Source organism: Balaenoptera ricei, chromosome 8 (genome assembly GCF_028023285.1).
Source record: "Balaenoptera ricei isolate mBalRic1 chromosome 8, mBalRic1.hap2, whole genome shotgun sequence".
Classification (NCBI taxonomy): domain Eukaryota; kingdom Metazoa; phylum Chordata; class Mammalia; order Artiodactyla; family Balaenopteridae; genus Balaenoptera; species Balaenoptera ricei.
Genome location: NC_082646.1, coordinates 103,082,342 through 103,097,398, shown reverse-complemented (window position 1 = coordinate 103,097,398; position 15,057 = coordinate 103,082,342). Strand labels below are relative to the sequence as shown.

At 45.2% G+C, this 15,057-nt stretch overlaps 1 protein-coding gene and 1 pseudogene across 9 annotated transcripts in view; both read right to left on the bottom strand.

Annotated features, from left to right (window-relative positions):
• The window catches only part of STX3 (syntaxin 3), a 44,220-nt gene extending 43,751 nt beyond the window's left edge, over positions 1–469 (bottom strand). For all 9 annotated transcript variants that reach the window (XM_059931669.1, XM_059931671.1, XM_059931675.1 and 6 more), the window contains exon 1: positions 259–469. In XM_059931669.1, coding sequence (XP_059787652.1) covers positions 259–288 — 30 coding nt within the window. In that variant the 5' untranslated portion in view covers positions 289–469. The remainder of the gene's footprint in view (positions 1–258) is intronic.
• A 10,114-nt stretch (positions 470–10,583) lies between these two features.
• Positions 10,584–15,057, bottom strand: part of LOC132370834 (olfactory receptor 10V1-like) — an 81,275-nt pseudogene continuing 76,801 nt past the window's right edge.

The following is a 15,057-nucleotide window of genomic DNA, read 5'->3' as shown; positions in this document are numbered from 1 at the left end:
TGTCCAGCTTGGGGGGCGGGGGTGGGAGGAGACTAGAGGCATCCAGGGAAATTGCAGCCTAGCGATGAATCACCCGGCACATGACCCCAGAGAGGAGGGGTGGGTGCGTCTGGAGCTTGGGGAGGACAGGCCTTGCGCCCGCCCCACACTCCCCCCCCCGCCCGCCTCGATTTGGGGGAGCGAGGGAAGCCCCTCTCCCGCGCAGCTCCACCCCCGCAGCCCCCGGCCCGCCCGCTTCCCGGGTGCGGCGAGACTCACGGCCTTCAGCTGCTCCAGCCGGTCCTTCATCCTGGTGCCCAGGCGCCCGGAGGCAGGTGAGCACGTCCCAGGTGAGCGGCCGGAAGTGGCGTCCGGGCCCGGCCAGGACGAAGGAGCAGGAGGCGGGCGGCGGCGGCCGCGGGCGAGAAGGAGCGTCCGAGGCCACTGGAGGCTCCGCCGCGCCGCCCCCTCCGGCCCAGCCGGCGCCGCGCGCTCCAAATCCGGCTCCCCGGCCGGCGCCGGCGCGCAGCGCTGATCCGCCCGGCGGACCCGCCCCTTACCTGGGCCGCGCCCCGCGCTCCTCCTTAAAGGGCCAGTGCCCCCGCCGCCGCCCGGCCACCCTCCGCGCCTCTCACTGCACCTCCCCTAGCTCCAGGTCCCCCGATGGACCAGCACTGGGAGATCTCGCCGCGAGTGGGTCTGTCTGACCTCAATTCCAGCCTTTCCATTCAACAGCCATTCACTACCTGTGCCGGGCTCTGTGCTAGGATCCAGCCCTCAACAGACTGATTCATTGCTAGGCGGCGCCAACATCCCGTAAACGAGGAACTCTAAGACAAAGTGATTTGTGCTATAACAGGTGGGGGAACTCTAAGACAAAGTGATTTGTGCTATAACAGGTGGGGGAACTCTAAGACAAAGTGATTTGTGCTATAACAGGTGGGGGAGAGAGAGCAATTAATTCTGCCTGGAGGAAGGGTATTCCAAGTAAAGGAATGCGCACGGTCCGGCGGACTGCGTGCTGGAGCTGAAAGAGTGTGCTCCTCGTGGAAATAACTGGAGGTGAGGCGGGGTGGGGAAGGCCGGACGAAGAATTTGGATTTTATGATGTTGGCAATGGGGATCCTTAAGAGAAATGCAAGCAGTTCAGTGATGAAGTCAGAACACCTGCCACTAACAAAGTGTATACCTTTGGAAAGTTATTGTTTCTCTAGGCGACTCCGTTTCTGTATCTGTAAATCAGAGATATTACCCACTTCCCAGTTTGCTGTGAGGCCTTGTTGACAGAGGAGGAATGACTGATTCGTCACCTGTGGAGCAGAGCTGTAAGAGGAGGATGTGTGTATTGGAAAGCTTAAGCTTTCCGACCTGATCCCCTATGTGAGTAGTACCTGATCCCACTTTCTGAAAAGTGGGCGGTTTCTTCGCACTGCCCCTCCGTCTTTCTCCCCTCCCCTGCCCCACACCTCCACCCTCTCTTCCGTCTTCCCTATTTATCTTCCTTCTTGGGAACAAATGACATATCCAGCAGATATGGAGTGGAGCTCAATAAATAGGACTGACAGGCCTAAGATTCAATCCTCAAATCAGGGAAAGAATCTGAGCTATGCATCCAGATTAAAGGGCTGTAGGACTTCCCTGGTGGTGCAGTGGTTAAGAATCTGCCTGCCAGTGCAGGGGACACGGGTTCGAGCCCTGGTGCGGGAAGATCCCACATGCCACGGAGCAGCTAAGCCCGTGCACCACAACTACTGAGCCTGCACTCTAGAGCCCTCGCTCTACAACTACTTAAGCCCGCAACAAGGGAAGCAGCCACCGCAATGAGAAGCCCGTGCACCACAACGAAAAGTAGCCCCGCGTGCCGCAACGAAGACCCAATACAGCCAAAATTAATTAAATAAATAAATATATTTTTTAAAGGGCTGTAAATATTTTCATAATTCTAACAGAACTTTGCCCTGTTCTGCAATCTTAGCGCTTGCTCCGTGCTGACTTCATCGCCTCCCATGAAGATATGGTCTGTAATCCTCGCTGTAGTCCTGCACACTTCCTTCTACCCCAGGCGTTCGCTAGGTGAATTAATTTCCAGTCTTTGGTAAAGGGAAGGCTCCTGCGCCCCCTGGTGGTCAGAAATGGAAACGGTAAGCTAATGAGAAATCGCATTCCACCTCCTTTCCTTAACAAAAAAAAATTTTTTTTAAAGTTCTATAGATGGATGATGGGGATGGTTGCACAACAATGTGAGGTTTTTTGTTTTTGGGTTTTTTATTTAATTTATTTATTTATTTATTTTTGGCTGTGTTGGGTCTTCATTGCTGCATGTGGGCTTTCTCTAGTTGCGGCGAGCGGGGGCTACTCTTCGTTGCGGTGCACGGGCTTCTCATTGCGGTGGCTTCTGTTGTTATGGAGCATGGGCTCTAGGCGGGCGGGCTTCAGTAGTTGTGGCACGTGGGCTCAGTAGTTGTGGCTCACGGGCTCTAGAGCACAGGCTCAGTTGCTCCGCGGCATGTGGGATCTTCCGGGACCAGGGCTCGAACCCGTGTCCCCTGCATTGGCAGGCACATTCTTAACCACTGAGTCACCAGGGAAGTCCCAACAAAGTTTTGTTAATGGGGATAGCTAAGTTTCCGCGCTTCAGGAAAAGACAGTCTTCTGAGGAGACAGATATGTGAACAACTCTTCACATTAGACGTCTGAAAAGGACCACAGGAAATGATCAAGGATGGCCATTCAGCCTCTGCCTGAATGCATTTTAATTTTTTCAGTTTTTTCAAACACTCTCAAGCATCTTCTCTGGTTGAACAGTTCCAACTGTTGTTTAAAAGTGTTTTGTTACATGAAACAAAAATTTTCCTTCCTGTAACTTCCACCACTGTTTCTTGCTTTTTGCCTTTGTCCAAACAATTAAGAAATTTAATCTGTCCTTCACAAGACGGGCTCTCCATGAAGGGACAGTAGCTATGGAGCCACGGAACAATTGCTGACACATAGCCAGGAGGACTGAGTTCTAGACACAGTTTCTGCCACAAAACAGCTGTCACTTGACATCGCACAATCTATTTTCTCATCTGTGAGGTAAGGAGGCTGATCAAAACTAGTGATTCTCGAACTTTTCAAGGTCAAGAACATCATACATTCTTTATTTTTATTTGTGGATGTCTTGTTTTGAATGATTCCATATCCCTTAGAAAATACATTTACTAGGTAGAATTTGGTTTCCTCAAACTCATAGATACAGAGAACAGATGATTGCCAGAGATGGGGGGCTGGGAGCAAAATGGGTGAAGGGAGTCGAAAGGTACAAACTTCAAATTATAAAAAAAGTAAGTCCCGGGGATGTAATGTACAGCATGGTGACTATAGTTAATAATACTGTATTGGGGGCTTCCCTGGTGGCGCAGTGGTTGAGAATCTGCCTGCTAATGCAGGGGACACGGGTTCGAGCCCTGGTCTGGGAAGATCCCACATGCCACGGAGCAGCTGGGCCCGTGAGCCACAACTACTGAGCCTGCGCGTCTGGAGCCTGTGCCCCGCAACGGGAGGGGCCGCGATAGTGAAAGGCCCGCGCACCGCGATGAAGAGCGGCCTCCGCACCGCGATGAAGAGTGGCCCCCACTTGCCGCAACTAGAGAAAGCCCTCACACGAAAACTAAGAGACCCAACACAGCCATAAATAAATAAATAAATAAATAAATAAATAAATAAATAAATAAATAAATAAATAAATAAATAAATAAATAAATAAATAAATAAATAAATAAATAAATAAATAAATAAATAAATAAATAAATAAATAAAGTATTAAAAAATAATAATAATAATACTGTATTGTATATTTGGAGTTGATAACAGAATAGATCCTAAAAGTTCTTATCAAGGGTCCTCTCTGCTATTGTCAAACTTGTTTTTATAAACTCCTATTTTATATTTTATTTTGGTATATCAATCTTGAGTACTTTATTGTCAGGTCTTCATTGGTAAACCCCTTCCCTATGACAGTACAGTGTGTACTCAATTTTGGAGCATGGAAAATACATGTACTTGTTCTGTACCTGTAGTTTGGATATATAATTGACATCTTTGTGCTTTGGTCTTTCAAAAATTTTAAGGCTGTAATGAGGAGTCACATTTACAATCATCAATATATTCTCTACAGTTCTCTACAATGAATATGCTCCCTTAATTAAATCATGATGCTGGGAAAAAAAAAGAAGTTCTTATCAAAACAAAAACAAAGTTGTAACTATGTGAGGCGATGGATATATTGTGGTCATCATTTTGGGATTAACATATACACACTACTATATAGAAGATAGATAACCAACAAGAACCTACTGTATAGCACAGGGAACTCTATATTCAGTGGTAACCTATATGGGAAAAGAATCTGAAAAGGAATGGGCATATGTATATGTATAACTGAATTACTTTGCTGTACACCTGAAACTAACACATTATAAATCAACTATACACGAATAAAATCTTTTAAAAAATCATTATGTTGCACACCTTAAACTAATGCAATGTTATATATCAATTTATATCTCAATAAAACTAGGAAACAAAAAAGAAATTTGGTTTCCTATGAGAGGATGTTTCCATGAAGGGAAAAAAAAAAAAAATGACCTTTTGGTTAGCCTGTGTGGCCATAACAGAAATGACCATTTGATTTTCCTTAGCTTTTTTACACATTGAAAACAGCATAAAGAGCGCTCTTAACTGCACGTGGAGCCCAGGAACCCAGGAAGGGAAGCATCAGCAGAGTTCTCTTCTTATGACGTTCTATTCGAAGGGAGTTGTCACAGACTTCCAGCCTTTTTTTTAAAAACTCCTATTAGGTATGAACCCTATTTTGTTCATTTTCTATGAATATTTGCTCTTCCATGACAGGCAGAAGTCTGGATGGCAGCAGCTAGTTGTGTAAAATAAACTGAAGAAAGTCGAGTTACTGAGGGACAAGGGACCTGGGTGAGGAGAGGCCATGGGCTGGTGAGGAAGACTCCGACCTTGTGCCCAAGTGGACTGTAGGGTCTCCACGTAGACCGACAGTGACTTAAGGTTCCAGGCATAGTAGGATCCCCTCCTCTCTGATGTATTTTTATTTTTCTGCTCTACCAGGGTACTTGGTTTCCCACCATGTCTAGTGTGTAGCTGTTTCCCCACTAAACAAATATAGCAAGATTAAATCAAGTGTTTGCATTTTGCCTATAGATAAGTCAGCCAACACTTCATTTCACCTTTACAAACAAACCAAAAAGAGGATCCTGGGGTTTGGGGCTCCGCTTCCCTCTCTCTGTCTTTCCTCTAAGCCTGTATCTTTCTCACTGGAGAAAAGCACTGAGCCTTACCCCACCTTGACCCTCAGGGCCTGCTGAGGAACAGGTGAGACCACTTTCTGGCTATTGTACCTGGAGGCAGTGTCCCCAGGGTGCGGTGTTCAGTAGAAAGAGATAAAGGAGCTAGAAAATGGAAGGGGAAGGTCCTTTCTGTTCCCCACAGCAATTCTTCCCCACTGCAGGGAGGATGGAGAATATACTTCCTGACTTGTAGTTTTCACCCCCCTTACAGTTTGTATTAGTTATCTATTGCCACATAACAAATTGCCCTAAAACGGCTTGAAACAACATTACCCTCTGGTTTCTGTGATTCAGGACTCCAGGTGCAGTTTAGCTGGGTGCCTCTGCCTCAGGACTGCAGTTAAGGTGTTGGCTGGAGGCTGCGTCTCATCTCATGGCTTGACTGGGAAAGGATCTGCTTCCAAAGTCACTCACATGGTTGCCAGCAGGATTCAGTTCTTCAGGGGCTGTACTTCACCCCGTGGGCCTCTTCATAGCGCAGCTCACAACATGGCAGCTGAATTCCATCAGCCCAAGCAGGTGAGAGGGATAGAGAAAGAGAGAGAAAAGCCAAAGTGTTTTTGTAACCTAATCTTGTCTGTGACATCACTTTTGCTGTACTGTATCGATTAAAAGAGAAGCGCTAGGTTCAGCCCCCACTCAAGGCCAGGAGATTACACAAGGGGATGGAGACCGAGAGCCATCTCAGCAGCTGCCTAGAACACAGTTCAAATCCCAGATTCATGCCAGAGTTATGCTCTTTCACCTACTTAGAGCTCTCTTCTCCCCTGTATCTGAACTGGACAACCCTCACCCATTCTAGGATTAAGTGTCCCTCAAGCATGCTTCCCTGACAGCCTGGACTTCATTATAGCCCTACCACACTGTGTAACCCGGTCTACCTCCTGTACCTTCCGTGAGCTCCGCGAGGTCAGCAGCCTGGTCTCTCCTTTTCACTAATGCGAACCCAGACCCCAGCCTCGGCCCCAAAACGTCGTTGTAGGCACTCAGTTAGGGTTTACCAAATTAATTAAATGAATCTTCTTGTCCTAGGGCTCCATTATGTCTTTCTTCTGATTAAAATTCATCAGTGGCTCCTTATTACAAGATTAGGGAGTCCAGACTCTTCTTAGGATGTCATTCAAGCCCTTGCACAGTCTGGCCACAGCCCCAGGTTCTGTCACTCCCTGACACACACAGCCCCACCTTCAGCCTCCTCAAACACTCACCTCTTCTCTGCATCTAATATGCCCAGGATTTCCCACCCAGCTCTGCCTGATTTGTCCTTTTTCCCTTTCATGTCTGACAAATCCCTACTCCTCCTTCAAGACCGAGGCCTTCTCCAATTCACTCAGGTGGTCTCCTTGGCCCTCTGCCCTCCCGCCCCAAACAGTACTTGTTCAGATCTATTTTAAAAGCAAACCCTGGGTTGTCTTATACCTCGTTGCTTACATATCTGTTGAGAGCGACGACCAGGTATTATATTATTCACCTTCCAGGGGTACTGTGAGGTAGGTGCACTGCAATTATTTGGAGGATAAATCAAAGAATAGTTGACTACTATTCTTATGTAGTGTGTGACTACACATACACACACATACACACACTCACACACACTCACACGCACACTCCCTAGGGATTCTCCTCTCCTCTCCCTAAGGAGGAAAGAAGATCCTTCCTGGATCTTAAAACTAAATGGAATTTCAACTCCCTGTGTCACTGAACGGTGTGTTTAAAATAATGTATTTTAAAGACATAGAGAACAGACTTATGGTTGCCAAGGGCGGGGGTGGGGTGGGGAAGGGATGAAGTGGGAGTTCGGAATTAGCAGATGCAAAATATTGTATATAGAATGGATAAACAACAAGGTCCTACTGTATAGCACAGGGAACTCTATTCAATATCCTGTAATAAACCATAATGGAAAAGAATATGAAGGATGTATATATATATATATAACTGAATCACTTTGCTATACATTAGAAATTAATACCACATTGTAAATCAACTACACTTCAATAAAATAAATTTTTAAAAAATAATGTGCTCTGTTTATAAAGATGTTTTATATCATGTTGTTCAGATGTTTTTCCTAACACGAATCTCCCTATACCACATACCTATGCCTATGATTTAACAATATAAATAATTTGCACCATATTCATTTGTTTTTGTGTTTATACAAACTCCTCAATCCCTGGAACCCTTAAGCATATAGTTCTCCGAGGAGCCTGGTAAGGTAAGTGGGAAGACTCAGTGAGGAAGCCTCATGCAGAGAAGCCTGCTGTTACTTCTGAGCTGCAGAAGACATGCTTGTTTCTTACAACACCTGTGAAACACCTAGCAAGAGTAACAGGATAAACATAGGGAAACCTTAGGTGAAAGGAATTGAACACTTATGTCTTTAAACTTTTGGTATTTAAAAAAATGAGCCATCTAGTGTATTCCTCCATGTCGATGTTTGAATAACCGTGCTGCATCTTTTATTATCCTTTTACAGTTTGGGGGTTTTTTTTCCTTGGAGATCTCACAATAACTCGGGGAGACAGAGTAGATAGTATTGTCCCCATTTTATTATGCAACTGAATTGTCAGAAAAATGAAGCGATTTTCCCAAGCTCTAATTGGACAGTCATAGCATGTTGGGAGAGTGGTTTTTTTGCCCAGGCTTTGGTGACCACGCTGCCCAGGTCAAATCTCAGTTTTATGTTTACTGGCTATGTGACCTTGAACAAGTTACTTAGCCTCCTTGTGTCTCAGTTTCCTTATATGTAAGCAGAGATAATAATAAGACACATTTCATGGGTTACTATGATGATAAATGGGTTGATATATGGCAATCATTAATTCCCTTATTCACTCACTGGAAAAGAAGCCTGCTAACTCCTAACTACACTGTTTTCTCAAAGAGCGTGGGGAATTGAAAAGTGCCTGGAATATTTCAATCACTAGTGAAATCTCCCTCTTTTTATCCAGTCAGCCTTAGCCACGGCAGCATTTTCCAAAGTAGATTCAACACGATAAAATATTTCCTAAGAGATTCCAAGGAATAAAAGAGTTTGGTGGTGACAATTTAGAAAACATGCAACATGCGTCCCTCATCTTGAAGAGTCATGACTGCACGTTTGCACAGTACAGGCACTGAATAAACCTGCAGTAAACCACTAGTTTTATTTTGATCAGCACAGTATTCTTCACATTTGTTTGACCGTATAATGTTTATTTCCCCCAAACACCTATTATTCAACAGGATTGGTGTCCTACAGATAATAACACTGACCCATTAGAATACTGCAGTAGAACATAGGAGGAGAAGCAAGCCTCTGTAAGTGAACCAAAGAAGATCCTTTTGGGTTCTCGTCTTTTAAAAGAGTAAGGTGACATTTCAGCTTCATGTAATATGACTTCTGGTCATTGTTTCTACCCTATAGGCCTGTGACACACGTCAGAAAAAATAAAAATGTCATGGCACACGTGTTATGCTTTTCCAGGTAGGGAAACAGGTTGTTTCCCTATGTAGCTGATTCCCTTGTTTTTGGGCCCTCACAGTTCCCTCCTCCAGAAATGCCCTTCCTGCCCCTCTGCATACACGCAGACCTGAAGACCTGGCATGGTGCAGCTCATGTGCCACCTTCCCCAGCAAACTAACCTGGATTCCCTTCACTGACCGTCCTTTGGTGGCTCATAGCATTGTATCACTTGACACTTGGTGTAATCGTGGTGTATGTTCTCATATACTGCTAGACTTTTAACTTCCTTCCAGGCAGGAGCTGCCTCTTACTTACCTTTCCATTTCCTGTTCCACCTACCACAGGTGGGAGCGTAGTACACAGTAGAGTTCAATAAATCATTGCTTACTGTCTCTCCAATGTTGTTGAATAAATAAATCCCTCAGTAATCAACAGGTAGAAGAATGAATGAGCTTCCTCTGCCTTACAGAAAGATAGTAAAGCATCTATGTTCTGCTGCCGTTGCCTTGAGACAAATGATCATCGTCAGAACAATTATCATCCTACTGAGACGGCTCGGAACCGTATGAATGAGTTCTTTCACCTCCTCAGTGTATCCAGCCAGTGTTTGTCTTCACAGAATTAGCTCTGTTTTACCTGAATCCAGATTTGAACCAACACTACCTCTTTTCTCCACCAAGGGGCTTAGTGAACAAAGCAATTTTTCCATATTATGCATGCTTAGCATAATACATACACTAGGCTTAGTCCATTTGGGCTGCTGTAACACAATACCACAGACTGGGTGGCTTTATAAACAACAGAAATTTATTTCTCACAATTCTGGATGCTAGGAGTCTAAGATTAGGGTACCAGCATGGTTGGGTAAGGCCCTTTTCCAGGTCACAGACTTCTCATTGTATCCTCACATGGCGGAAGGAGCTAGGGAGCTCTGAGGGGTCTCTTTTATAAGAGCACTAATCCCATTCGTGAGATGACCTACCCTCATGACCTAAGCACCTCCCAAAGTCCCCGTCTTTTAATGTCATCACACTGGGCATTAGTAGTTCAACATGTGAATTTGGAAGGAACACAAATATTCAGACCATATCAACTAGGGGTAGGCAGAAAGGGAGACTATGAGATAAATGTGTATGCGTGTGTGTGTGTGTGTGTGTGTGTGTGCAAGAGAACGAGAACGAGAGAAGAAAGGGACAGAGAATGGGGAAGAGAACAAATGGATAAAGGGAGAGGGATTTGGAAGCAGACTAATAGAATCAGAGATTGAGATGGAGACAGATTAGCTCCAGGTATAAAGTTAAATAAAGAGAACCTAACAAAACTTTAAAACTCTAGTGCTTTCCCTATCACTTTTCCCTGGAAGATAATTTAGGATGAAAGACAAATAATTCAAAGCGGCACAAACTCAGCATTTACATAATGGGAATCATGATTGGGATGGTCCTGGTTTGATCTGCCTCTTACTCTTGGCTCTGCCCCTGCCCATATGTGCAATGCTAAGAACCTGAGACCTACATCTGGAGAGAAGTCCAAAGCAGGACACAGACTTTTCACTTGATGCTGAGGTTAGTGATAATGATGTACAGTGCTACATCTCCCTCTAAAAGTCACAAAGTAGGGACTTCCCTGGCGGTCCAGCGATTAAGACTCCATGCTTCCACTGCAGGGGGCGCAGGTTCAATCCTTGGTTGGGGAAATAAGACCCCACATGCCCTGCAGCAAAATAATAATAATAATAAATGGAAGTCACAAAGTATTTCCACTTAATATATCTTTTGATCATGATAACTATCCCAGAATTTAGGTCTTGTGGGCATTTTAATCCCTATTTTAGAGATGAGGAATCTAAGAATGAGAAAAGGACAATGACTTTTCAAAAATAATATAACCACGAAGAAGTAACAGTGTAAAACCAATGACCTCTTAGCCCCTGTCTCCCGTCTTACAGAGAGCATACCCATTCGTCTCTACTCAGCAATGTTACACAGGAACATCCAGGGTGTTTGTTGCGTTTAGGATGACAGGACCCTCATCAATGCTCTCTTCAAAGCATCCTTAAGCTCTCCGTTCCTCATGCTGTAGGTCAAGGGGTTCAGCATAGGGGCGATGAATGTGTAAACCACAGACACTACCTGGCCCCTCCGTGGAGAGTAGCTGGAGCCGGGGCACAGGTAGATGAGGCTCGCACCTCCATCCTGGAGGAGAACCATGGCCAGGTGGGAGGAGCAGGTGGGGAAGGCCTTGTGCTTCCCCTCCACAGAGCGGATCTTCAGGATGGCAGGATGATGGACACATAGGACAGGGTGATAAGCAGGAAGGGGATGGTGAAGACAGTGCCACCGACCACAAACAGAGTGGCCTCGTGGACCCGGGTATCTGCACAGGCCAATCTCATAACAGGAAGGACATCACAATAGAACACACCGATTTCTTTGCTCCTACAGAAGGGGAGTTGGAAGATGAGCACAGTCAGCTGCATGGCCAAGATGAACCCCAACACCAGACAGCCCAGGGCCAGTCGGGCACAAAACCACCAGTTCATCGCGAGGGTGTAACGCAAAGGGTGGCAGATGGCCACGAACCTGTCATAGGCCATGACGGCCAGCAGAATGCAGTCAGCGCTGCCCAGGAATATGAAGAACATCTGGGCACCACAGCCAGGCAGGGAGATGAGGGTTTTCTCCATGGACAGGGTGCTTGCCAGAGTCAGAGGGGCAATGGTGGAAGAGTAGCAGATCTCCAGAGCTGCCAAGTTTGGCCAGGAAGAAGTACATGGAGGCGTGGAGAGAATGGTCAATCCAGAGGATGAGAGAAATGGAGAGGTTGCCGCTGATGCTGACCAGGTACATAATCAGGAAGGTCACGAAAATCAGCATCTGTACCTCGGGGAGTTTGGAGAAGGGGTGGAAGTGGAGGTGAATCATTCCGGTCTGGTTTGCATCCTGCATGGATTCAATGCATCGGGCCTGCTGATGGCACAGGCGCTGCCCCCTGAGGATAGATAAATGTCAGGACACAGGGCTCCTGCTGGATGACCCGTTCAGCTCCTGGCCTCTCCCTTCCTTCCTCAACGAAAACCATCTTTACCTCCAAATTCAGCAACTTACTTCTACAACAGCTTTTTTGTTGTTGTAATCACCCAGAAGTAGCTCCCCACTGAAATCTTTTTTTTTTAATTGTGGTAAAATATACATTACGTAATATTATCATTTTAACCATGTGTAAGTGTACAATTCAGTGACATTAAATACTTTCACAATGTTGTATAACCATCACCCCTATCTACACCCAAAACTTTTTTATCATCCCCAGCAAAAACTCTACCCAATAAACTAATGATCTCCTCCACGATCTCCTCCTCCCAGCTCCTAGCAACCTCAATCCTACTTTGTCTCAGTGAATTTGCCTATTCTACGTACCTCATGTAAGTGGAATCATATAGTATTTGTCCTTTGGTGTCTGGCTTATTTCACTAAGCATAATGTTTTCAAGGTCCATCCATGTGGTAGCTTATATCAAAATTATGTTCCTTTTCATGGCTGAATAATATCCCATCGTATGTGTGTATGCCACATTTTGCTATCCATTCATCTGTTCATGGACACTTGGATTGTTTCCACCTTTTGGCTATTGTGAATAATGCTGCCATGAAAATTGGTGTATGAATATCTGTTCAAGTCAGTGATGAAATGTTAACCCACAGTATACTATTCCTAGACCACAAATCTCTACGCCCTCAATCCCTTGTCTGGTTGTCATTGACCAACAGTATGACCTTGAACAACTTGCTGAAGCCTTCTGCTTCAATTTCTTCATCTGTGAAGACAACAGTAGGACACAGCAGGTAGGATTGCTGTGAGAAGTAAATGTGTCTGGCCCCTGGGAAACTCTCCATAAATGTTAGCAATCATCATTAATACTATTCTTCTTCCACCTTTTCAAGACCACCTTTGATGCCTCCAGTTCCCTCAAATAAGCCTCCTTTGGGCTTTCCTCCCTGCCCCATCCAACCAAGATCTATGGTCCATCTCTTCCATCAGTCTTTTACCAATACTGTCACTGTCTTTGGCTCCTTGATCTTCTGCCAACTCTGTTACCTTCTATAATATCCAGCATCTTCATTCCAGGCTGAACATGACTAAAGAAGATCACAAAATTCTGCTGACTGGTGCCACGGTAGGGATAGAGAGGTATTATCAACCCCAGTGCTGTCCCCAAGACTCTGAGTCAGCTGCTCCTTTGGGTCCCCACCAAGACCGGGGCAAATTTCCCTGGTCTCTTTAAGACCTCTCTTCTGCTACCTCCTCTCTCACCAACAGTAATGACCCAGCCTCCAACTTCACTGAAAAAAATAACAGAAGCCACCTGGAGGCAACTCATCAACATGCTCACCAGCTCTAGACCCACAACATTCTCCCTCCATATACCCATAGCAAATCCCCATATGCCTCTCTAGAAGTGTCCCCTCTCCTCTGCAAAGTTGTGGTCTCAGTCCGTCCTGCTTCGTCTGTGATCTTGCTTCACAATCATTCAGTCTGTCTCCAGTATCTGCCTCTGCTCCCTCATGGCAAAAAGCAACTTCCCTCTACACCTCATGGCAAAAAGCAACTTCCCATAATCTTATATCATCCTCTAAAGGCTCCCTGTCTCCTTTACATTTCAACCATTTCCTATTCTTTCTTTAGCACAGTCTGGTTCCAGTCTTACACCCAGAGACCACTCTAATGAAGGTCACCAATGACTTCCAAATTGCTGAATCCAGTGGCTACTTTTTGACTTGGTCTCTGTTGCACTGGAGGCTCCCTTTTCCTTGAAATTCCTCACCCAAGGACTCTGTGATGCTATTCTAGCCAAATTTTTTTCCCACCTCTCTGGACACTATGTTTCCATCACTTTTGGAGACTGCTCTTCCTCTTAGTGATACGCAAAGGGAAGGTTTTGTTGGTTAATCTAGGTCTACCCCCCCAGATCCACGCTCCACCCTGATCTGCCACCTGGGAGGCTGGTCTCTAAGGACTGAATCATCTGAGTTCATTCACCCTATGGCTTCTGGTTGGATGTGGTCAATGAAGGTACTTGAAGGAAAATAAAGAGTAGCACAAAGGTCTGTAGGGTATTTATCCCTCTTCCCATACACATACCACTACCCCCTTCTCCCTCTACCATGATGGTTCTATGACCACAGCTCTTGTTGGGTGGCCCATCTTCCACAGCTCCAGTTTTTGCTGGGCTCCAGTAACAGTATTCTCTCACCTTGTCACTTCAGGCCCAAGGATGCAAACAGTTTCCTACCATTGCTAGCCCTGAGTGCCTCACCATCCCTTACAGTGTAACAAGGAAAAATAAATCTGAGTCCATATTGGATCTTTTTCTTTTCATTTAACCTTTGTTTTCTATTGTTTTTGCTACAAATTAATCACTAAAGTGTTGCCTATACGCTTAAAGTATACATAATGGCCCATCTCTGGGAACCCTGCCTCCCATGCCTGAGCTTAAGCTAAAGTACCTTTGTTTAGCTCACAGGAAACATCCTGACCAGGCCCACCCGTGAATGGCTGCAGGAAAGAAGAAATTAACACCTTCTTGGGAACCTGGCTGGAACCAGGAAATATTTGCAACAATTTATTGCCTTTTTTACTTTATCTCCTCATCTTCCCCTCTTTGTTCTATAGAAGAAACTGGCATCCAAACCGTAGCAAGATGGTTCTTTGGGACACGAGTCCACCGTCTTCTCTGTCTGCTGGCTTTCTGAATAAAGTCACTGTTCCTTGCCCCAACAAGTCATCTCTCGATTTATTGTCCTGTCTTGCGGTAAACAGTCCGAGCTTGGACTTGGTAACAGTAAGTGCCCTTAATTCTGTCCTCACTTCTATAAATGGTCCCCAAATTAAATGCCAAGTCCTGTCCATATGACTAGCATAGAGAACGTTTTAACAGATGATTGTTGAATGCATAAAGGAAAAGAATCTTATTATTTTAATTTATTTTAGAATCTCTTTATCCAGTTTTCTTTCTGCTGCCCATGATAGGTAGGAAAGAATTTCAGGGCAAGCGTACATGGTATCCAAAACAACATACCCTGACTACCCACACACACCAACACATCATATCTACTGTAGAAACAAAAGCTGATACTTGGCCTTGCGTCCAATGATTAAGTGTCAATACTTCACATGCCACAGTAAGTGGGGTCGGGGGGGGACACTTTGCACCCTGAGTTAAACCAAAACTAACAGGATCACCTGACTGGTTTTGTCCCCCCACCAAAGAATG